Source organism: Anticarsia gemmatalis, chromosome Z, assembly GCF_050436995.1.
Source record: "Anticarsia gemmatalis isolate Benzon Research Colony breed Stoneville strain chromosome Z, ilAntGemm2 primary, whole genome shotgun sequence".
Taxonomy (NCBI): domain Eukaryota; kingdom Metazoa; phylum Arthropoda; class Insecta; order Lepidoptera; family Erebidae; genus Anticarsia; species Anticarsia gemmatalis.
Window position 1 is genome coordinate 4,935,348 of NC_134776.1, and position 26,349 is coordinate 4,961,696.

Sequence of the window (26,349 nt, forward strand, 5' to 3'; positions counted from 1 at the left end):
CGGGAAAAAAATGCACGCAGAGCTATTCATCGAATTTGAGCAATGAAAACACAATAATAATTCTATGCGAATGAGTACGGAGCTTGAGCTGTGGGGATGCGGCAATGTTTATTTATAATCGTATAATCACTTCTGTTTTATTTCTAACTTCACTTAGTAATTTTTCTTCCAATTCAAGGTAATGAGTTACGTACATTTTTTGTTATTAAAGTTTATTACTTAAATTTAATTCGGAAATATAAACAATAATGATATAATGTAATAAACAGTTAAACAATATTACCTCTACATTAAAAAGCAACCTGCTCACTAAAATTGCTAATTTCGTCCGTTGTTTAAGATACACATCTTTAATGTACAAATAAATAATATAATATCAGGCCATGCCAGCAGTGGGACATAGAAAGAGGTTAAATAAAAAATATAAAATAAATCAGAAACATGTCATATCCACGACTACGTTCAGAGTGATCGTACACCAAGGATGTTTACAGGACGGATGGTGCAAGTACGGGTTCAATGGGAGAATTGGCCCACTCGACGCACAATGTAGGGACACAGCCCCCGTCGAGATACCACTCGTGTCTACAAACCGACCAATAACATGTTTTATGCTTTTTATAACGTAATCACGACCGTTGAGGGGTTAACATTACTTCTTTTACAAGACTATTCTCTTGTGAATCTTGTGACGAACACAAAGCTCATCTAGGCCCGTTAGTTATCTATGTACTTATAGCATTTATTTTCGGTTTCTGACAGTCCTCAAATACAGTATAATGTTAGTATTAGTTTTACCGATATATGCAGAGATTATTTATTATTAAGTTTGCGTGACAATGAAGAATGTAACTATTTTTTTTTGTTGTTTACCATTTCTCTATTGGTTGATATAATTGCTAAGCGAATAAATTATGATATATAATCTTTCAGACCTGAGAGTTTAAGAATTTTCAAATTTTCTTTAGTTTTGACATCTATGTTCTAATATGTATATAGAGGTATCTCAATTTAGACCAACACGGTCTGAGTTGAGTAAAATTCATTCTCATATAAGATGCGACGTACGAGTAGATACAGTGAAACTGGTGAAACACAGCTTTTATATCAGACGTTTTCACTAAAACTAGTATTCACTTCGCTACTCTAGTTTACTTGCGTATTTATCTCTCTCAGTCGCATAGTCACTAGACAAAACACTGTTTTTTCATTTTTATTTTATTTTACCTGTTTCTCTTTCTAACTGCTTAGCAAAGGCCTCTCCCTTGGATTTCCAGTCCCCTCGGTCGGTTGTAGCGCCCGGCCCTCCATCCAGGAACACGTCCATGTCATCCCGCCACCTCCGTTTGGGCCTTCCCTTTCGCATCCAACCATATTGTGGCATCCACTTCGTGGCAATGTTAGCTCATCTTTCCGGGTGCATTCGGTGAAAATGTCCTGCGATTTTTCGTCTGCATCACGTATGCGCATTTTGGAGCGTAGCGTTGAGTTCCGGACATGATCCAAACATAATATTGATGTTATGAAATAATAACTACTTCATAGATTTAAACTTATCACTGCCAAAGTTTTAGAATTGTCGACCACTTGTCGCATAGCAAGCAACATACTTTCACTACTCATTTATCGCAGCCCATATTCTGTAATTTATTACATAAAACGTCGATTTATTTCTTCAATTATTATATAAGTTAATAAGTTATATCTCTATGTACTTATGTTATATTGGCACGCAGTGCAACCACACGATATTAAATACCGTAAGCGCGTCGCCGCAACGACGGCATCGCTTGATTCGCTTGTCCCATTTGTCTATCTATAACTAATTATGCAATTGAACTAATTCACACTTCGATTTATATATGCATACTAGAAATTACTAGTCCTGACTGACTGATTGACTGATAATCATCACAGAGCCCATACCATAGAAGCCTTAAGGGGGCTTAGAAAGAATTTTTAGTACTCCACACCTAAGATCGTAATTTGAAAGTTTGTATGGAAGTTCGTCATTTTCGGAGCGAGAAGCATGAAATTTTATATTTGGGTTTCTCGTTTGAAATAAATAAACAGGTGTTTCAGGGTTTTTGGTAAATAATTCCCTAGCGGGTTAAAGAGTGGAGCCGCGCGGGTTCACTATTCATTTATAGGAATTAAAAATAATCTGTGGTTTCAGTTCACTTGCCAACTACTACTAACTCTATGTTTGTATTACGGGCAAACGAATTACACTATCGAGACTTCCAGATAATATAATTGCTACAAAGTGTAGGTGCCTACTAGGATAACTCTTTGAGAATCCTGGTAGATATGTACTTATAATTATTGCTATAATCATCTATACCTTAACAATGAACTTATCACACGCTGTGAACGTAAGAGCAAATTCTATGTTCACTTAGCTACGAAAGCTTTATGTCAAATAAAATAAGTAATAATACAATTCATATATTCTCTTTACTACATTATCGAAATAATAATTGTAGCATAGGTAATGCTCATTTATAAATTGTTTGGACTACTAGAAGTAAGTTACAGACAAATGTAAGAGAAAAATAAAATGATTTTTAAACTTAAACTCTTATTCATAAACATACCATAAACCTATGTAGGTATTTTAGTTAAAAAACCACCACAATATGTTTTCTCTTTTTCATTTCGCTAAAGAGTGAATTAACGATAATCCGTCTTATTTACCTATGTGTTTCGACCAGATACACAATATAATATAGAAAAAATATAGGTAATTAGGTGTCATGATAAATAAATAACTGCAACTTCTTGACGAGAGGTTGTAAGTTGCGGGTCTCCTCCTGCTGTGTTATCTATCTCATTCTTCTCATATGAAGCGTTTATCGCCTCTTTGTTACACTTCGCCGCCGCGTCGTCCTCGCTGCTAACAGTGTACTAACTTCCATACCCATAATACTTTATTATTTTCGCATAAAAATCATCTACGAAAGACATTGTCACACGTTGAACGCCAACTACCTACATAAATGTTCAAGTTGGTTCGCAGACAGTGGAGACTCTAGAAAAACAACAATTGCCAAATCAATAAATAAAAACGTTATAACCGCCCCGACATACTCACGTCAAATTAAAGCGTATAACGTGCACCCAATTAAGTAGTCATGGAATTGAAAAATTGAAAGCCGAAAATGTTTTTTGCAACTATCAGAATTCAATAAGGACGTAGAGCGCTCCCTCTCGCGCCTACCGCTCGGCCCGTGGCCGTGTCCGAAACATTTTTTTTACGAAAAAGCACAATTTGCTGGCGTTTCTGCCAAGCGGCGAAATATCATCGCTTTGATCTGTATAATAGGTAGGTTGGGTCTCGGGTGGAAGGGGCGGAGCTGCTTAAGAAGAGGGGCTCGCTATTGGTGAATGCAACAGAGGGGGATAGCAAGAGCCGTCGTGACGAGGGTAGCACGCTGATCTGACATCATTGTATGGTCGTCCGGCGCGTTGGCGGTGTCTCGCGGCAGTGAACAGTGTCGGGTGTATCAACAATGTTAGAGTTTTACACGAACATAAACTCTGGATTGATGCAGGAGGGCATGCAGCCACCTCTCAACTGCGCGGGGAGGACAGGTTAGTTCTAAAACGGCTGTTTACTTCTTGTTTAGACAATTTTTCAAGTTTAAAATAAGTGATTATGACTATAAAATTTTAAATCAAAAGCAAATAACGGACAGTGCGAATATAAACATTGGCTGTTAATATTCTGTTCACATATACATTAAAACTGAATTATTAAAATAAAAATTGTCTTGCAAGGGCAATACCTGCCTTATACTATGCGGTGTGATAATGGAAGTTATATTCAACCAAAGTTATGTAATAAAGAGGTTGGAGGCTGAAAATTGCGTTTATAACTTAACAATGATGTATCAAATGTTAATGCTAAGTTTCACGTAGATAAATTAAATGTTTAGTGTAAAAATGTATTACAAATTTTAACTACTGTTCCCAAAAGACGACTAAGAAATTACTCGGTATGAATAGTTAGCGTATTTATAAAGGGTAAAATAAAACAATAAATCAGAGCGCCTTTTAGCTTTTAGTTGAGCCTATCTATCTATCGTTACAGCACTTTCCTACCTACTGTTGAATTTAGGTCCTCGGTACGCCACTTTATATGCTCTAAAGTTTAGATTTTATAAAAATAAGTATGTGTGTAGGTATATATATATTAAATAGTTCAGGCTTAACATTATAAGGAATCTAACATCAGTAATGATAAATTTTTTGAGATATTCAGACGTTGATATTTTCAAGTACGTATTTTCATAAATGTTGTTGTGTTGATCGTATCCTACAAACATTGTGTATGACAAATGAGGCGTGGAAGGAGAAGGCTCTTAAAGAGTGTTTAAAAATTGCAGTTTCCGAGATAAATATAATGACGTATCGGCTAAAATTATTAATATGTATAATAAAACGGATATTTACATTTTTTTGTTGTAATTCACTTTTCTTTGGTTCTGGTAGTTGAAAAATTATGTGGTGTGATAGTTGAATCATTAGAGGGGGCATGATACATCACGCTATGATCTACAGAGGCGAGGCAGGTTTACTGTCAAAACTTACTAAACTCCGCTAACTAGTATTTTTAACGCATGATTATCAGCTTATTATGGGCACATGTCATTGTATCTATCTAGTAACGGTTATGAAAAACATCAAAAAGAACAACATTTAGTTAAAAGTCGCTATAAAAAAATAAATAATCTTCCATAAGTTTTCAAATAGAGTGTAATAAAAATAAAAATGCATGCAGAATGCAGTTAACGAACAATGGCAAGTAATACCTCCGATATCTAACAGTCCACAAAATTGAGCCGAAAAATACTTTTTCTGCAACGCAGGTGAAACTCGCACGCTGCTTTTTGTTCGTGCAAAATTTATTTCGTATGTTCTGAATAAAGCTTTTTCCAGTTTCTATATTCAAGTGTGTGTCATTTTATTTAAAACAGAATCTTGTGAATCAAGTGACCAACAGCAGTGTTTAAGTTCACAAATAAAAATATTATTATACAAGCAGCCCGCCCCGGCTTCGCCCGGTTCAAACAGTTATTTTATACAAGAACCTTTACAACTTTTACACATAAACCTTCCCTAGTCTTAAAGGTCTAAGCATACATAAAACTTAGGGACAGGCGTGGGAAGCGACTTTGCTTTTTACTACGTAGTGATATAAATAGATTAGTTCCATATTTTTATTTATGCATTTAGCACTTCTTTGAAAGAGCTTTACGCTTATCCTAGTAAGTTGTGCTTTTGCAAGGCATTTTTTAGAACAATAGTAACATAGAAAGGCTCAGCTTTATATAGCCGATGTCATAATAAACGTTAAACTTGACAAACAATAGGTATATCAATAGAAAAATAGATACCATGAAAATTGCCACAGGGTCCCGAGATTCGATTTTTAGGCCACTCACGCGGCCATTTTTCGTACATTACACGTGGTTACCGGAGTTTTATAACGTGCCACGTTGGTACAAATACTCTATATAAGTATACTTACATGATATTATGATAAACTGTAGCCTTCACGCTGCCAAGGTCATTTAAGAACATTTTAGCAAGATAAGTATTACGTTTTATGGTAAATGGAAATATTAAAGAAACAATACGTTATCAAAATCCAAATACAAAATCAAATAAATTTTAGTCCATGCGAAAATAATAATAAATATCACTGGACAACTCACACACGGTCATTTGATTCCAAACTAAGCAAAGCTTGTACTATGGTAATCAAATAACTGATATACAAACTTATATACTTATATAGATAAATCGACATCCAGGCTCAGAACAGATACTCGTGCTCATCACACAAATATTTGTCCCGGGTGGGATTCGAACCCACCACACGCGGCGCTACGATTATTGCGGCGAGGTGACCACTTTAACCACAGCGCCAAACGTGCAGTTATCAAGGATCAATCATCATACAATATTTAGAAATTAATATATTTTTAGAATTGGCCCCTGACTCTGCTCTTATCTGTCACATAGCACATCTGAAAATATTCTTTAAAGCAAAACAGATACCTAGTACAGCAGCTACAAATCCATAATATCAGTAGATATAAATGTGGACACCAACTGTGATCATTTCTCATTGGTTTTTGCCAAAAAAATTAAAATGTATCAAAATAACACGAGACGAAACGAGCTCAAATATTTGGTCTGCAGCAACGAACCGACAATATTTGACGAAAAAAACCTAGAGAGGTTCACGTGACGCCGCGCTGAGTGTACACTTACATAGCAATTTAATTACAAACAAAATGTAACTTTACAAAATTTACACCACGATATGTTAACTTTATTAATCATTATAACATTTTAAACTTCGTGTTTTTTTAACATGCATTGTAATTTTTTTACGGATTGAGATTTTTAGAGCGCGTATGCGTCCCGAAGACACCTTTATAAATAGCTAACGGCTCGCCCCGGCTTGAAAAACCTTTACTATTTTCTCATATAAACCCTCTTGCCTATCGGTTTGGCCTATATCCCTCTTGAATCACTCTATCTATTAAAACACTTCATCAAAATCCATTGTGTAGTTTTAAAAATGTAAACATACATATTACACAAACAAACAGACAGGGACAGACGCGGGAAGCGACTTTGCTTTGTATTCTGTAGTAATTTATTTTTGAGCCCTATTATGGTAGGTACTGCAAAAAAATAAACAACATTCTGTGTTTTTACAGACGCCGACTATACAACGTTTATATTATATATAGCCGACCCGCGCAACTTCGCTTGCGTCACATAAGAGAGAATGAATCAAAATTTTTCCCGATTTTGTAACATTTTTTACTACTTTTCTGCTCCTATTGGTCGTAGCGTGATGATATATAGCTTATAGCCTTCCTCGACAAATGGGCTATCTAACACTGAAAGAATTTTTCAAATCGGACCAGTAGTTCCTGAGATTAGCGCGTTCAAACAAACAAACTCTTCAGCTTTATAATATTAGTATAGATATAAACGTTGAATAGTCGGCGTCTTTCTTAGTGTGGGAGTTGTCTTTTTAATGAAATATACATATATGTATTTCATTAAAAAGTCAACTTCCACACTAAGAATTACTCTTGTGTTGCATATTTGTTTGCCAAAGTACTATAAAACGGATTATACAACGAGAAAACTATGTCATCTAACGATTACAAATATTGAAACATCTCACATCGCAAATTACAATTGATAGGCTACCCACATAGCTCCGTTCGTACCCATAGGCATATTAGGCATGTCAGAAGTCATGCTCTATTTATGCAGTCTAAGGCTAGCGCCACACTTGACAGAAAATACGTCGCGGATCATTCGCGACGTAACGCCAATACATATACCTACATTGCGTGTAAATATAAACGTGTTATGATGTATAATTATACATTACAAATAGCGGGCACACTAGGCGGAAGATCGGTATCGGCGTATCGCAGAATACTATATGAACCTCGTGGACCCGCGCGGCTGTGCTCGCGTATAAGTTAGGAAAAACAAAAGTTGTTTATTTCCTCTGAATTAAAAATTTTATAAAAACACTTACTATTTATTTCTGTTTGAAGAGGCATATACTGTTAGAAACTTCCAACTTTGAACTGAACTGGACAAAAGACTATTCTAACCTTCATCCCTTATTTTAACCCCTAAATGAAAGATGACACTGAAATACGTGTTCGTTTATTTCAAACAAAAACACCAAATATAAAGCTTCATGCTTTGGCTCCAAATGAAATGAATGTGAACTGAATAAAATGATCTCCCATTATATATTATATAAACTCTCATTGCCTATTTTAATCCCTTGGGTGATGATTTTATAGTATCCCTGGTAAAAGTGTTAATTTAATTCAAACGAAAATCCCAAAAATTCATACTTCTAGCGCTGAAATTACAAACTTTCATCGACTATTTTCCGTCATGTGTGGCGTCGGCCTAAGGGAGATACTCATCGGATACTGGACGTATTATATGTTATTCCTCTTGTTCGGAGCGCCTTGTTTCCCCGTACTGACACAAATGCTCACTACGACCGGCCAGAACATTCGCAACCCACATGTTATTGCACACGACCGTAGATTTGTTTAGAGACTTAATGATAGGCAATTTCGTACTGCTATCGAATATTGAATAATAAGTAGCTAGCTAGCAGCATGACTGTGTGAATGACTGATCTGTCCCTAGTGAAATCGGCAAGAAGCATTTTGTTTAAATAATAGTAAGAGTGCATGAAACTGCGCTTAAAACACGCTATTTCCTACTACTGTATCTCTATCGAGAGCCGACTATCGACAAATATTGTATGAAAACTAATTGATCAACGCTTTGGGTGGATGCCATAGAAACATTTTTTTCAGATAATATGTTGTCTAAACATCAAAGTGAACTTGCTCGTTATATTAGGTGTACTAGTAGTAAGAATTACTACTATATGTTATTCCTATCAGTATGTTCAATTTAGCTTATTGCACAGTTGTTTTTGTTAGTGAATCAAAATGTAAAATTAGACAGATACATTTCCAAAGAATTAAACAAAAAAATATTTAAGTTTATTATTTTAATCGGGAATAGTTATATTTAAAGGGGAAAGGAGTATTATTCATTATGATGATAGCTAGAACTAGCTTTGGTCCTACATGGACAAACCGTCTTTCCGCCCGAATGTGCTATGTAAAGCTTTTGTTTCGTAGAGCGTTTACGTAGTACTACGACGCTACGACGTAGGCGTAGATGCAGCGATCGGTGTACGGGCCAATCAATAACGCGAGGGGCTTTGTTGATTGAGTATTGATAAAGACTGTGGTGATAATGGAAGCGCGACATCGGAAGTGTTTAGGCCTATAAAATGTAACTAGCGTGATAAGAAAAACAATATTTAGTTGGATTTTATTAAAAATAAATTTATAAGAGCATGGTCCATTATAATCTCATGATTCTTTCATTTTATTCGACCTATTATTTTTTTTATTAGGAAAAATTGAAAATGGCCGCCACAGATAAAACTATAAATAGGAACTTAGGTCTCTTGGTCTCTCCATCTTAGAAATGACGTCCTTACTTTAACAACATGATAAATAAATCTATATATATATATATATATATAAACTAGCTGACCCGCGCAACTTTGCTAGCGTCCAATAAGAGAGAACGCGTGAAATTTTTCCCCGTTTTTGTAAAATTTTTCACTGGTACTCTACTCCTTTTGGTCGTAGCGTGATGATATTCTTTTTTTTGTTGTATTTGCTATTATAAGAAGGTTTTTACGGAAAAAAATATTAAGAAAATCTCTCAGAAATATTGAAAAATAGACATTTAATTTTGCATATTTAGGCGGTACGAAGTTCGCCGGGTCAGCTAGTTGATTATATAATGAAACTCTAAACGCAACTGAGGCTCAACATTCAAAGATATGAAATATATCTTCAGCATTTCTTTGCAACGAGCGTAATGAGTGAAAAGAGAAGAAACGAACCGCTCAGCCGTTATTCGCTTAAGGCCGCTTTTAAGCGAGGTTAAGCGTTCGAGCTCGACTCGGCTCCAAACCGCACGCAGCTATATATACACACAATTACATTCTGTTTTATACAATGTGGATGGGAAAGGACAGAAAATCAGTTAAACGATGTGACTGGTTAGGTTAGTGAAAGATAGGTAGTGTTGAACGTTGGGGCACATGCACATACACACACATACATCAAAGAATACTTGATAATTTTTTTCTTTTATAGGTGACCATGCATCACAAATCATCTGTATAATGATTTGTTAAATATTTAAGACTTTTTAACACATTTCTATATAGATACCAAATAAATTTTGTAGGATACTGTTAAAGTTGAATATAGACCTTTAGTATTTAAAGGATGCACTCAATATCGGCGTGTGCTTTTTCGTTCTAGTCCTAAAGCTTCCCAAATAGAATTTATTGTGACGCATTTCTCGTTTGATATGAACCAGTCCATACGGCCAAATAAACGCGACTGACTATACGCTCGACGCATCATCCGTTAGATATGAACCGGCCCTAACGCGCACCTTCTCTCTTAACATGGGAAGCATTTCGTTTTTAGTATGAGCACCTATGTTGAATATCTACGTCGATTATTGGTATTTGAAAAATACCTACGTGTTATTTTATTGTCTGCTGTGCTGAATGATGATCCAGAGACTATTGAAAGCACTTCAAGAATCATAACTATAGGTACTCTTTTAGCCTATTAATCTCCCACTGTTGGGCAAAGGTATACTCCCGTAATCATTATGCTAAATCATAATGTTTTCCTTCACCATTGGGACAAGTTTATTACTTGTCTTGTATTTCTAATAGACACATAACTTCGAAAATTCATTGCTGTGTTGCTTCGGGTTCGAACCTTGGACCACGTGCGTGGGAGACGCATGTTTTAACTACTCGGCTTTCACTTGACAAAACTATACACACTTTCATTACCTGACATCTTCGTCGAAAGATGTTGGCGTGAATACGGTGGCAATCACAGGCACGCCGTTCATCGACGGCTTTAGGTTAGAAATTTGAACGTTGCAATAAAAAACATCAATGTATCCAAACCACGCAAATTTGCATTTTATACGTGCTTGCAAAAAAAGGTTTTACCCCACGCTCCGGACACGTCGTAATGTGAATATAACCTGTTACTTATTGCTTAATAGATATTAATATTAATTGTAACTTATTTTATTACATTTGAAAAACATGGAAGTCGCAACATCGCCTGGAAAAATATTTATAGAACGGTGGTTTTTATTAATAAACGTCGTTTAACATTCAATTAGCATCCACATTCCACTCTTAACTGGGACAAATATAATATGTGGGAGTAGAGTGGGCATGAATATTCTTTTTATAATTTAATCAAGTGAGAGATCCTAAGTCGTCTGCACTGGGTACACCGCTTGTTGCAAGATATTATAGTCCTCTACCTTTGAATTTATAGCTCCAGTGAATATTGAATGCATTAAAAACAGATATTTAAGGTTTATTTAAAATTATTTTTGAATATTATATCGCAAAATTTGTTTACTTGTACCGGGAATCTTTACTAGATCCAAATTGGTAGAATATCCAAATGTTTTTCTTTCCGACTAATGTTCAGACAGCTTGGATTAACAGTGATAGAGCTTGCGATAAAACTGAAGAATAGAGAACGATTGAATTTTGAACAAACCATAAAAAATGCGTTTTAACGTATTTACCTAAAACTGACACCTGCAGACATCTTAAATACCAAGCGGTAATAAACAGAGTGGAAGAAGCCAACGACTAAGACCTTCTTCATTGAAGATAGCTCAATTCACTAAAAGGTGAAATAATTTTATAAATGTTTGATACCTAAATAGTAGAATTTTCTAGGATTTAATTATTAAATAAATTGTGATGTGATAGTAAATATAACATCTTTTGCTAGATAAGGAAAAACAAGGTCTAATACCTCCCGCATTACGGGAGGAGACCCTTGTCCAACAGTGGGACAATAAAGGGTTAAAATGAAGGTCTTAAGACTCTAAAAATAAAATTTCATGACTGTATTTATCTATCTATACTAATATTATAAAGCCGAAGAATTTGATTGTTTGTTTGTTTGAACGCGGTAATCTCAGGAACTACTGGTCCGATTTGAAAAGTTCTTTCAGAGTTAGATAGCCCATTTATCGAGGAAGGCTATAGGCTATATAACATCACACAACGACCATTAGGAGCAGAGTACCAGTAAAAAAAAATAAAAAAACGGGGATAATTTTGACCCATTCTCTCTTATGTGACGCAAGCGAAGTTGCGCGGGTCAGCTAGTCATACATAAGCATTATGTATGAAATGCTTAGCGGACCCTAATTCTTTAGATAAGTTTTATACTTGACGGCCTCTATGGCGTTATCGTAAGGGTCAGCGCAGAACGAGAGGAGCGCAGCGGAGAGGATTTTTTTAACGCACTTGAAAATGTAAATGGAAAAGAAAAGTGCAAAAGTGCTCGAGCATACGCGAGCCGTAAAGAAAATGCCCGAGACCGCGCGAGGATTATTCCGCTCTGTCTGCGCTGGGCCTGAAAGTTCTCGTACGGTGCCGGCGGCGCCGCGATGCCGCGCGGGGATACCCGCGCATCCTCGAGGACGCGCGAGCATTTTTTGTCAGGTTCAAGCATTTATGCACTTTATTATAATAATATTAAAGTTGATTTTCAAGTGCGTTAAAAAAATCGTCTCCGCTGCGCTCTACTGAGTGTAAAGAGGGAGACCGTCATTTTTATTCTTCTTCAGCCAAAAGAGCAATTTTAATCATGGCCCAGGCCACCATCGTTGACGAGCTTTCACGACAAACTGGTATGTTTAATGTAGAGTGGTAACCCAGATCGCTTTCCTCGCGCAGGCTCGCGCAGTCGCGAGCATGCTCGAGCATACGTGAGCCGTAAAGAAAATGCCCGAGACCGCGCGAGGATTTTTCCTCTCTGTCTGCGCTGGGCCTTAGGTCGCCTCGCTACTACCAATGCGTCGGGAGGTCGTGGGTTCGATTCCAACACGGAACAAGAGTTTGAGCGAATCACACATCGTTGTTTCGAGTCTGGTTGTACTTTGCGTCCATTGTTTTAATGTCTGTAAACACCCAGCGAAACAAGAGCAATGATTGCGGGAGTAGTGTTAAAAAAAGAAATAATAGATGGTGTGGTGACAGTCACGGCTTTTGAACTAAATTATTTTATAAATAAATGAAATTAGTTTTTTTATTAACTGCACATTTGGCACAGAGGTTAAATTAGTCACCTCGCCGCAATAACCGTAGCGCCACTTGTGGTGGGTTCAAATCCCACCCGGGACAATCCATAGTACAAGCACTGCTTAATTTGGAATCAAATGACCGTGTGTGAGTTGTCCAATGATATTTATTTATTTATGTTATTTATATTTACACGGCATTGTTAGGTTTAGGTTTATGAAGTCTGAGCGGACCTCCTTATTCTTAAATATTTTGAATCAACCAGACTGTGTTAAACTAATTAACATTCTTTGTTAACTTTTATTAATAAAGAAATGTACTACACGTTATGCAGGAGAAAACATAAAAAATAATTATACGCATTATTATATTGTCCGTTAATACAAGTTGTTATGTTTTTAATATCATGTATTATTTACAAAAGAGTATTCATTAAATATGTTTTAACTCAAATAAACTATATTAATGTATACAATAAAAAAAAATACACAAAACATAAAATAAAAGAGAGAAAGGGAGTGAGCGCTCTATGCTTCGAAATACTCCTCCGCATCGCTCTCTACCGGGAACGTTCCCGAGTGCTGGCAGGACTGCCACGTTGTATGGCAACGCTTGTTGTAAAAATATTTTCGTTTAATTGAATTAATAATAAATCTTAGATTATTCATATCAATTATGTATTTGTTCAAATATTGACTTGGCTGATTAAAAAGTCAGTTATGTGTATATGTATATTATAGCAAATATTTGGTCGAATTAGCAGAGTGTGGCAAGCCTGCACGAGTGCGTACGATGTTGAATTGCTATATCTGATATGTATACAGCAACGTTACCTACAGAATGTGATGTAATCTTGTTCGGTTGTCGGTAATTTGGAGCATCGATTAACCGACGCGATGAAGGTTGCTTAACACCGACATTTTGTTGGTAGACTTTGATCGCCGTGACCCGAGTGAGGGCCACCGAGGGGGAACGCCCCTCACACAGAGGGGCGTGTCCTCACCCTCGTCCAACAGTCTTAGGAGCGGTGAGGCGCCTTATTTTCCTTCCAAAGCTTTCGACTGTCTAACTATATTATATACGTAGACATTATAGACATTTATCGACGTAGTGAACAGACGGCGGGATGAATCAATAGTTTGTTACGCTCGCACATTAATAGCTACACAGCGGGAAGAAAGCATTTTAAATACGCAAAGATGTTCAAATAATCTGTTCACGGGGTCGGTGTGGAGGAAAAACTTTGTTCAGCGTATAGAAACAGAAAAATAAATCCAAGTAGCATGCCATGCCTGTCACTGTATAATTATAAAACCTAATAGTATGGGATCCCGCTATACATCGACCTTCACCGAGCTGATTAATGAATGAAAGTTTTTATTTTATGAAATAAAATATGCCAAATTATACAACGTGCCGCTACAATGGCTTATTTTCTTCAGGTTAATAATCAAGTAAAAAACAAAAAAATAACATTGTTAGCTAATTGAAAAATCTTAAATGTCACACATACTAAATAATAAAATAATGTAATCAAAACTGTATCACTCTATACAATCAAACTACATCAAACGGTGCGGCTACGTCGCGTGCGCCGCACGCCCAATAGCAAAAAGAGAGGCTTCGTTGTAGTAGCATTCTTTCCCATTTGAGTTTCATTGATTCGAATATCATATGACTCCTGAGGCCAGTGAACGAACTTTACTCGAGTTGATAATGGATTTTTTAAAATTAAGTTAATTATTAATACACTTGCACTTTACATGACTTAGGACCTCTAGCCCTACCCATACGTTTACGTCATATTCTGGGCTGAATTTTTTTAAGGTAACCCATTTGCAATATATTTTGTGAGATATTTTATTATAAAAAAAAACGACTTTCATTTATTAACCAGCTCGGTGAAGATTTCTGTATAACGGAATCTTAGACTATAAAACAGAATAAAGAAATATGAACGTATAATTAGCGGTTCACTTAAACCTTTTATGAAGTAAATCTCCCGGCGATTTTCTAAACTAGGTACTTATATAAATAACAAAGAAAGTTTCTTAGTATTATCATTTTATCGTGTTACCTGTTACAGGTATTAATTAAAGTCCCCGCTATAAAACGTTATCCATTTAATTAAGCTTTCTTATTTATAATTTTAATAGGGATCTTACATGTAATAATATTTTACTTGTCAACACTGTCGTACCAGAAGCAATAAACATTGTTTAATAATACCCTTCTTTAATTTTCTAGATATATTTAAACTTATTTCCTATTCCGGATGAAGACTTATCCAAAAAAACGCATTTATGTCGTTGAGGGACACACACACAACAGTTACAAGTAATAAACTTTATGTAAATATTAGCGTTGCATTTTATACTAAAAGACTAATTGAAATAAGATACACATTTCAAATAAAGTACCTTTATTAATGATTGTAGAATGATCTAATGTATTTAAACTACATATATTATAATGTTCAATACTCTATGATATAAAGCACTGCGAATGTAAAATAATTATGCGATGAGGTTCAACTAGTTTTGCCATTTGTTATAGCATGTGTACGTGTATACCATTCATCCTAAACATGTAAAGTAAGGGTACTTCGCTATGTACTCGATCAGCTGACAACCATTCATTTATTCCTTAGAAATGACCATGGAACTATCACGTGTCTCAGTCGGCAACAATTTCAAAGCCACTGCTGTACATTATTTTCTTCCTTAGATTATAGTGATTAACACGTTACGTCTTAGAAGCAATGTATTAAATAATGGCTATCAATTTGACGTAGGTTTGTCAACTGAAATACGTGATGAGCCCTCATGTAATTTCACAAAAGCGAATCGGTTAAGGCGTGAAAGACCGTAATATTAACGCCTCGCTTCACCACTAAATAACTATTGATTCACAATGTTTAATCCCGTATTTTCAATATATCACTTGTTCTATTGAATAGTTTATCCGTCTCTTATCTTAGTGGTGAAACTAGCCTATGAAACATTAACCGTCTTATTAATATACTTAGAGTAAGTTCTGATTAGTTATACAGTTTTTGTCACGTTAAATCAGTTTTGAAACTATAATGAGTGGAATAAATAACACTGTGTAACTAATCAGAGTTTACACGACGTTCAATAGTAAGAAAATGTCCGGTATTAAATGTAAGCGTTGCCAAAGGTTCAGGAGAGTTTGTATTGTAAAGCCGGGCAACACATCTTCGGTAACAAAGTACTTATTTTCGGGTGCGCGGTAGTAAGATCAATACTAAGTACCTAAGAATCAGCTCATTTGCCCAAAAACCAAGTCGAAGTTGTGGATTATATTATCAATGTTTATACAAAAACAAATAAGATTTAGAAATTTTGATTTGTATCCGTTAATATGGCTAAGTTTAAAACATTTATTGGGTTATTAATAATCTATTCTTCATTTCCTCATTAAGTTATTTATGGATTTTAGTGGTGGAAATGAACCACTGCTAACTCGCTTTACAATGCAAGCATACATTTGCGCACAACTGTAATGTTAGATCCACCACATGCTACTAAACCATAGGTATCCCATCAACAGAACTGAGCGCGAGCATCAAACGGGAGAAGATTGTGGAGATCTGTGAAGGATGTGGCCAGAAGATTCAAGACCGCTACCTGATGCGCGTGGGCGAGCTGTCCTGGCACGAACATTGCCTGAGCTGCTGCGTCTGCGGCTGTCCTCTCGCACATACCTGCTACACTCGAAACGCCAAGCTCTACTGCAAGCCCGACTACGATAGGTAATATAAAAGATCTTTGACCACAAAAACAATCATTTTTGTAATCAAAGATCTTCCGATCATCTATCTATTCATTCTCCATTAGATCTAGTTTACTAATAATGCTATTGCGTTGCTACATATGCGATCTGCTGGCGATATACACCGCGACCAGCTAAGCGTTGATATTCCCAATATTGCAATACTTTTTCTCTATTAGATTGTTCGGGGTCAAGTGCACCAGGTGCGGCGACCGACTGCTGCCACAAGAGATGGTCATGCGCGCTCAACAGTACGTGTTCCACATTCAATGCTTCGTTTGTGTCATGTGCTGCCAACCACTTCAAAAAGGCGAACAATATGTCATCAGGGCTGGACAGATTTTCTGTCGTCAAGATTTCGAGAAGGAAATGTATTTAATGCAACACGCTGAGGACGATATGATATTAGACGACGCTGAGCGTCCACGAGATGGTAGGAGGGGACCGAAACGTCCTCGAACCATTTTAACGTCAGCTCAGCGCCGGCAGTTTAAGGCATCGTTCGAAGTCAGTCCAAAACCTTGCAGAAAAGTCCGTGAGGCTCTAGCAAAAGATACCGGACTAAGCGTGCGAGTGGTGCAGGTGTGGTTCCAGAACCAGAGAGCTAAAATGAAGAAAATCCAAAGGAAAGCGAAGCAAGAAGGTGAAAAGAACAACGATAAGGAAAAGGACAAAGATGAAAAGAGCATAAAACAAGAGTCCCCGTCCAGCGAGCACGGCAATTACCTGGGATTAGACGGTTCCTACTCGGCTTCTAGTCAGCCACTCAACCCCAACTTACCATACTCCCCTGACGGTAAGCTCAGAACTGTCACATTGTTTATACATACCAATTAAGCTTTCAATATCAATATTAAATAAAAAGAGATTATTCAGAAAAACATTTAACAGTTTACATTTTTTGTTTTCGGCAAACGGAAACACAGATTAAAGAGCAAATACAACATTATTTATTGTGTGGACACTGTTCAATTGTGTTCTACGAATATTGTTACAGCGTCATATTGAATCACGCTGTGATTTAAAAAAAATATTGACTATTTCCCATCTGAAAATGTGTTTTATTTTTGTTATTTTCAGATTATCCAGCGCATTCAGGAGACAGTTTCTGCAGTTCAGATATATCACTGGACGGTAGTAACTTTGACCAGCTGGACGAGGGCGCGTCTGACACCATGAGCCTCCAGAACCTAGAGGTGCAGCATCACTCGCACCCGCACACGGCGCACTCAGCGCACTCCGCACACGAACCGCTCAACCTCGGCACCGGCTCCGTCGTCAACCCCATAGACAAGTTGTACCTTATGCAGAACTCTTACTTCAGTACCGATCATTGATTTAGCAGCAGACGTGGCGCTGGCCGGCGAGCCTCGTCTGGACAGCGACTGCGCCTGCCGCCGCCGACGGAATACTCCGTTCCATGCAACGACACTGCCACTAGTCACACCTATACTTACAGCGGCACTCATGTACAAACACATGCATACAACTTTCACAAATATTTCGCTGATGTAAATCCATATTAGACGATCTGACCACATGGGTATTCTTTAACGCCAAAATATAAGGAAAGAGAGCAACTCTCGATTGCAGTTAAGTGACCGCCGCAACTCAATACCAGTATTGTGGCTAGTTGAAGTAGATATCTATTAAGGAATAGAGCATCGCCAGTTTTCTGTGGTCATACTTACATACATAGTGTAGCATAATTCATTATTATTACATTAAAGTAGTCATTTGTGTAAATTCGAGTTTTATCAACATTTATAACCAACATAGGTAATAAGTGTAGCTGAAAGTAGAGTCCGAATTCAAAGTTGTAGCATGTAACATTTAATAAACATACCTACTTATACATAGATATTTGACGTCGAAAACCTAATTTCCGTTATCAAAAAGTCATACATCATTTTCCACAATAGCTTGATTATAATAGCCACCAAATAAATAATTGATTATTGTACCTACTAATAGATAAAACAGGTGTATTTTGTACGAGGTACACCTTTTTCTTAAGTAAAATACTGATTTTCTATTGAAGTAACGTTGCTGTTTCAAATGATGTTGTTCGTAAATCCATGGTGATAAATCTATTATTAGAATTTGTAAAAGTATTTTATTGTGTACATAATATTATATTATCATTGTACAGAAATTCATATACAAATTTAGATCCAATTGTTTGCCGAGATTTGGCCAACAATTGGATAGGTAGCATTTTATTTGGAAGTAACCAACAATCTAACTGTAGTCATAATTATAGATTATTGTGTAAATACTAGTTGTAATGTTACCAAATCCACTTATTTGTATTATAGATGTTTAAGTAGTAGGTGTCTTTATATCTGTACATAATATTGATCCTCAGCCCGACTATTCCAAAACACCGGTTATTTTGAAACTGTGACACAAAAGCGAGCGAAGCAAACGATCTGGGTAAATTATTTTTTTTCCAAGACGATTCTGGTGACTTGGACCGCAATTAACTGGGTCAGCAGTTGCCTGACGTTTTTAATTATTTATCTGATGATTACGACCAAATGAATAGTCGAAGGAAATTAATATATTTAACTCATTACTGTCCCAGTACTGGATGAGACCCGGAATAAGAAAGGGGCTAGGCCTTGACTCCACCCCGCGTGCCAAGTGCCTTCAAAAACTAAATCTTGATACGAAAAATTGTTTTTAATTTCAATTAGTGATATTTATCACTTAAATGATCTGAAGGAGTCAACGGATCTAGTTAATTGCGGGCGCAGACGCCGGAACAATTCTTTAGGCGACCGTGCTGAGTAAGTGATTAGTAATGTTTAATTGTATACAATTCATTGTAATACATCATTGTTCACCGGGTTCGGCACCCTCCCTGTTTTGTCCTAAAATGAGCGAAGCAGTTTAATTACGTCGATATGTTAGAATTTTGCTATTAAAAACAATAGATAAATGTGTAGACATAACTGTATCAATTTTTGTATTACAAGTGCAATGATTAACCAGTGACAATATGAGTTGTAACTTGTTTACAGAACGATTAGAATTAAATCATGTACATCTATATAAAATTTGTTAATAGAATACCTCTAAAATCCGTCACTCTTAAGTCGTCTATTATTTTAGATTAAATTAGGTTTTTTTTCACTTGTTCGAACCAACTACAGATTTTCTATGTTAGGCAGTTGTCCCACCACCAACGATGAACGAGAAACGAGTAGAACTAGAAACTATAAAAGAGTTGACGATCAGCGGGAAGCGATAGTTTCGATAGTTTTGTCGCCGCGCTAGGCAAATGCAATAATGAAAGGTTTTACGCTATAGGTTTCCAACCTTTTATCCTTCACAAGAAAAAAATAGTCTAGTTAAGCCGCCCTTTATGTTTTTCTTGATCATCATTTGTCTTTAGAACCGATACAGCTACAACACACAGTTGGTGGCGATATCTCCCTTGTAGGAAACCTATGCGTAACACGATGTAACTTTCTATAGTATTAACTTACTACTGTACATGACCTAACGCTACGTTATAACTTAATAATAAATCACGTACCACTGCTCGTTTGTTAGACTTCTGCAAAATGCGGGGACAGTACAGAGCTTTCTCTCAGGCAAGATATCTCAAGTATTATGTACCTACAACATGTACTCGTTTACACAACTGTTGGGACAAATAGTCAGTCGAAAAGGAATGAGTACAATGTCTGACAAACGCCTAAACATAAGCCAGATGTAACATATAAAATTAGCATAAAATAAGTGACCCGTGTTGTAGAATCAACTACAGGAAAATCTAGTCATTAGTGTTAACCTTAATATGGAAACAATTTAATTATACAAACATGCTACTTGATGAGCTTGTAAAGCTCGAACAATGGCAAATCCTACACAACATAGAAAACCACCAGGTTTCATCACTAAATTTCAGCACAAAACCGCTGATTGAAAGAGTTGTCGATATTGTGATAGTACCGATCTATCAATAGTTTGTAAACTTAAATGTGTTGACATCGAAATTAATGAACATTATAGAGCATTACGATGTTTACGTGTAAAGAGTTAACATGTGTGATGAATACCTAGTAATAACCACAGTTCGGGTTGGCATGTGACTTCGTTACTTTCAGTCCAGTCAATATCAAAACATTATAAGTAAAATAGATTGACATTCTGATTTTTTATTTGTTTAATGGCAAAAATGTTGGTGCACTTGAGCACTTCCACCGTGTACACTGATTGTAAACTATCGTACATTAGCGATAATCTCAACGTATGAATCTGACTTGTACTTACTATTGTTGCCCTTGTCATATTTTATTTTATGTTTGTTTTAAATAATAAGTGATTAATAAAATTGAATGTTGTAATTATTTATTACCCGCTCTCTACAAGCTTTCTTAGAATTCAGCCTCGAGGTGAGAAAATAATGTATAAAAAAATATTCTGGAGGTAAGTAAAAATATTAACATCTTGTTATATACTTACGTTTTTATATCTTCATATGCCTATCGTTATAACTTACATAAAAAAATTAGAATTTCGAAGTCTTCAAATAAAGCTTTAAAATATTATAACGTTTTAAATATTAAAAATCCAAATGCGGGTGAGACCAAAGTAAGGATGTTTTAAAGGAACAAAGACCTATTGGAATGTAATGTTATTACAGGTCCTTTGAGAACTTGGACTATGTTTACAAGAGATAGTAAAATAGATGCAGGTGTGGAAAGGAAAGTAAATGCATGGAATAAAGTGTGGGGCACTGCATACAGTGCATACTATTGCAACCAGCCGATATCACAAGCTCGGCCGGCTGTCCACGGGGTGACTTTAGTGCCCACACTAATATGTGCTAGTGAATGTAGGACATAGCGAGCCAGTTGCGCTCATAGTCGATAAACGATCTGTGGGTTAAGCAAATCTTGGCGCGGTTTCCATAGATCCGTGACCGCCGTAGTGGTATTTAAACTGGCCGTCTATGTGCTTCGGAGCGTAAACCTAAAAATCCAAATTATTTACGCCGAAAAATTCATAAGTAAATGGTGTGATTGGATACTTCTCTGTCGGTACCTTTTTGATTTAAAAAAAGTACCTACGGGCACTTAAGGGTCAGCGCAGACCAAGAGGAGCGCAGCGGAGAGGATTTTTTTAACGCACTTGAAAATCAACATGCACTTTATTTTAATTAATTTAAAGTTGATTTTCAAGTGCGTTAAAAAAATCCTCTCCGCTGCGCTCCTCTTGGTCTGCGCTGGCCCATAGACTGACAATACATGCAGCGCCATCTGCAATAAAATAATGACACTCGTGACGTTCTACCGTTCTACATAATAACATACTCCACTCGTAACTGTACTAAACAACAGATGGCGCAGTATACAAACTAATATAGAACAAAGCCTCCTTGCCTCGTTGGTCTGTTTGTTCGCGATATATTATGCCGGCAATGTATTGTTGTTGACCCAGGTAAACCCAGGGACCTGAAAAAGATAAATTAATATAATCAGCAAAAAAAAATACAAAAACCAGGGCGCTCAGAAAGTTTTGCGAATTGTTTCGAAATTTGACAAATGTATGGAAAGAGTCTCAGGCGAGGCATTTCTATGATAGGTGACTGACCAAAATATAGTAATACGGCCTAGTAGATAATTAGGCTGTTTCTACAAGAGCCAAATGACAAAAGAAATCGAGAACTACAGGCAAGACTTTAATCGCTGGTTTATCTATACTTACTAATATTATAAAGAGTTTGTTTGAACGCGCTAATCTCAGGAACCACTGGTGCGAATTGAAAAAATATTTTACTGTTGGATAACCTATTTATTGAGGAAGGCTTTAGGCTATATAATATCACGCTACGACCAACAGGAGCAGAATACCAGTAAAAAAGGTTTCAAAAACGGGGGAAAATATAACCCATTCTCTCTTATGTGACGCAAGTGAAGTTGCGCGGGTTAGCTAGTTTACCATAAGAGAAAAATAATACATACAATACCCAAAATTATTACCTCTAAAGCACGGACCCCTACTTATTAATTGCCATTTTAGTATAATTTATTCCGACCTATAGCGTTGCGTTTAAACTAATATGAATTTCCTTTTTTTTGCAATTTTTTATCAATTATTTTCTCATTCAAAACGTAATTGTACAAAAAAATATTAATATGATTTTTTTTATCCTTATTTAAATCTTACGCATATTCACTATTATTTAAGATGGACCAGTTTGCCATACATTGTTTTCAGCTGTATGCAACTATCTAGGTAGAGCATGCAAAAAAATCTATTTTAGGAGGTGGTATTCTCCGACTTGCTTAACAAAGATTATAATTGCTCGGCTGATACGCATGATAATAGGTTGGGGAAAAAGTTTCTTCGCATTTTTTAAGTAAAATCAAAACGTTTTTAAAATTATTTATTTACATTTAACTAAAGTATGTACCATTTTGTTCGATAACCTTTTGCCATCTTAAAGGTAGGGACATGATCCCGTTGCAATAAAAATTTTGGGACTTCTCAAATTACCGCGACAAGTGGATTTGGCAGTCCTCTCGTGATGTTAACCTAACACTGCCAAACAATTGTGAAGAGACCGAAACAGGTGGAAATCTGAAGGTGCAAGGTCAGGACTATACGGCGGATGCATTAACACCTCCCAACCAAACTCTCTTAATTTTTGCTGAGTGGCTATACTCGTAGATGTGTGAGGTCTAGCGTTTTCATAATGAAACACCACACCCCTTCTGGTGGTAACAGCTCATAATGAATGATGCCCTTCAAATCCCACCACACACACAACATCACCTTATTGCGAGTTAACCCGGGTTTCGCCACAGTCCGTGAAGCCTTGTTCTTATCGTACGTGATCCACTTTTCATCACCAGTTATCAGCTTCTCCAAATATGATTCGGTTACATTACGTCGTAATAAAGAATCACAAATGAGTACACGGTTCATTAGATTTCTTTCAGTGAGCTCGTGAGGTACCCTAATATCGAGCTTTTTTGTGAACCCAGTTTTTTTCAAATGCGCCAAAACTGTTTTGTGGTCAATTCCCAGTTCTTCATCCATTTTATCCGTAATAGGGCGACCAGAGTGCAGTGTTGGGCAAAATGATGATTGAAATAAAATTATTTATTCATGACTAATGAATAATGATTAAATAAAATCAATCATGTGTCGTGATTGAAGATTAATTAGTGTTAGTCATTCAATCATCACTAAAATTTTAATGACTAACTAAAAATAATAAAATTAAGCTTTTCAAGTCTACGTTCCATGAATGTTGATTTGTTAATCGCAGGTTTTTAATTAAAGCTATGGTCATAAAAAAGTGAAAGACATGTGTTACAACAGAATCAGTCTATTTTTTAAATTTACATGCTGATAGAAAGTGAATATGTACACATTTGCAATAATTAAGTTTGGTCTAATTAAGTTTAAAGTAATTTAAATTGATTTTCCAAACCACGCTGTTTTTAAATTGTGCCTGTAACTAGACGCACATTTAGATATCGTCCGTTTCTTATTTACTTTAAAAAATTACAATAGTAGTAAGTATAATCTAAAAAAAGAAGATGAAGAAAAGCAAATTTTATAAATAATGGACTTATTTTCTATTAGTCAACTTAAGGTGGTGATCAGTTATAGTTTTATAGATGTGTTGAATTAAACTGAAATATGTAGAGTCACCTGACTTTTTTTTTTTAATCATATCGTACAAAAATTAAGATTGAACGACTGATGACTAATTTATTTAATCGTGATTATGATTATTATTTTTGAAAAAAAAATGTTGATTGACCCAACACTGCCAGAGCGACGTGCTTCTTTGGCATACAAATTTCCGGATTGAAAACGCTTAAACCAAATTTGTGCTACTCTCAAAGACACTGCACTGGATCCATAAACATCGCAATTTTTTTTTGCGGCTTGCGTTGCATTTTTACCTTTTTTGTAGTAAAATTTTAAAATGTATCGAATTTCTTCATTATATATAGAGTAAGATCCCAGAGCTGCCAGACCTACGTCATTTTAGCAAAGCTGAAATTTTGAGGATTGTTAGTATAAAGGGTCTGTTAAGAGGTATGCACATCCACTACCTTGAAAGCGGGGCCGTTTCTGAGGTAGCGCGGAGTGAAGGTGCGTAAAAAACGACCCAACCTACGTTATAGTAGCAAAGTTGGTTTTCAGATATGTTATTAATGATATTATGTAGAATTAAAATTGACTATTGCCAGACCGTTTCCCGGGGCCATTACTTCTGCCAGACGCCTTAAATGTTATTAAAAAATGAGGTAAACTACGTCATAGTAGCAAGCCTAAATTTTATATATGTTATTAAAGGTACAATTTTAAGACCCCCTGTATGCGGACAGACCATTCCGCAGGGCCCTTCGTCCACTAGACGCCATTAAACTTTCCCTATGAGTGCGAGAGTAAGAGCATTATTCATACGCATAAATGAAAAACAATTGAATTAAAAAAATAAAAATTGAAAAATTATTGAATACTAGCCGACCCGCGCATCTTTGCTTGCGTCACTTAAGAGAGATAGGTCAAAATGTTACATAAACGGGTTATGTAACATTTTTCACTGGTACTCTGCTCCTATTGGTCGTAGCGTGATGATATATAGCTTATAGCTTTTCTCAATAAATAGGCTATCCAACAGTAAAATATTTTTTTATTCGCACCAGTAGTTCCTGAGATTAGCGCGTTCACACAAACAAAAAAACTTCTCAGCTTTATAAAATTAGTATAGATTAAAAGTACTTGGAATGTTTAGGAAGATAAGTAACATTATTTTGGGAATTATTTTAAAATAGATATGGTTTACACTATTCACAAAAATTATGAAAAAAAAATTGTAGTCATTCATCATCATCATCATTATCTGAGCTCTTACTTCCCTCATCAAATTGAATATTTAAATCATCTCCACCATCGTCTTCATTGTTACTTGAATTCTCTGTAAAAAAAAATGTAGGTAATGATGTTGAAAACAGTTACAAGTAACGCTACAGGTATATTAAAATAATTTATAGTTAAAATAAAATAAAAAATTTTAAATGGTCTGAGCTGAATTGATGTAGATGCTGTAGCTGTGCTGTGCTGCAGTAAGGGAAAAATGCTTATAAGTCAGTTAGAAGTTTCAGAGATTAACTTCAAACTTAATAAAAATAAAAATTTACGTCTTTATAATATTATTATTTCTTTGTCTTTATTAAAATTTAACTTTGTTTTTATAAACTTAGTAATTCGTATAAATTTTAATAATCATGTCAACTGGATTCTGGAAAAACATTGAGTTAGTTCTTCTCGCCGCTTAGTAGTTTGCTGTTTCAACTTCTGAAGTGCTCTTGTTACACGACGACCAAAATCAACATCCACAAGAGTTATAAGCTTCAAAGTGTTCCTTACGATATTATCTCTTACAGGCACTAAACTACTGGCTATATTTTCTGCAATTCTCTGTCTGTGAGCATCACTCTCAACAATTTCATTATAAAACTCAGCGCAGGGTTGTAAATCAACTGCATTGCTCTGTAAGATGGTTGGTAAATATTTAGGCCGCTCTTCGTCCACAAATGGTCCAGGACCGTTAAAAGAGTTTGGTTCATAATTTGGTGCATCCCTCATGTTATCCAAACCTGATGGTATTCCGTCACGGTTGTATATCTTCACGTACAGGGCAGAGTTCACGGGTATTTTGTCAAAATTGACACCTAAGCGATAATTCTGAGAATCTGCATAGAAGATTTTCCGACCTTTAAATATTTGATCATGTGGTCCTGAAATGC

General features: G+C 36.0%; 1 protein-coding gene across 1 annotated transcript; it reads left to right on the forward strand.

Moving 5' to 3' along the window:
- Positions 1-3,461: 3,461 nt before the first annotated feature.
- Positions 3,462-20,847, forward strand: Lmx1a (LIM homeobox transcription factor 1 alpha). The gene is made up of 4 exons (XM_076134712.1): positions 3,462-3,594; positions 16,337-16,538; positions 16,738-17,354; positions 17,639-20,847. The coding sequence occupies exons 1-4, from the start codon at positions 3,513-3,515 to the stop codon at positions 17,893-17,895; spliced, it is 1,158 nt and encodes a 385-aa protein (XP_075990827.1). The 5' UTR covers positions 3,462-3,512; the 3' UTR covers positions 17,896-20,847.
- The last annotated feature ends 5,502 nt before the right edge of the window (positions 20,848-26,349 follow it).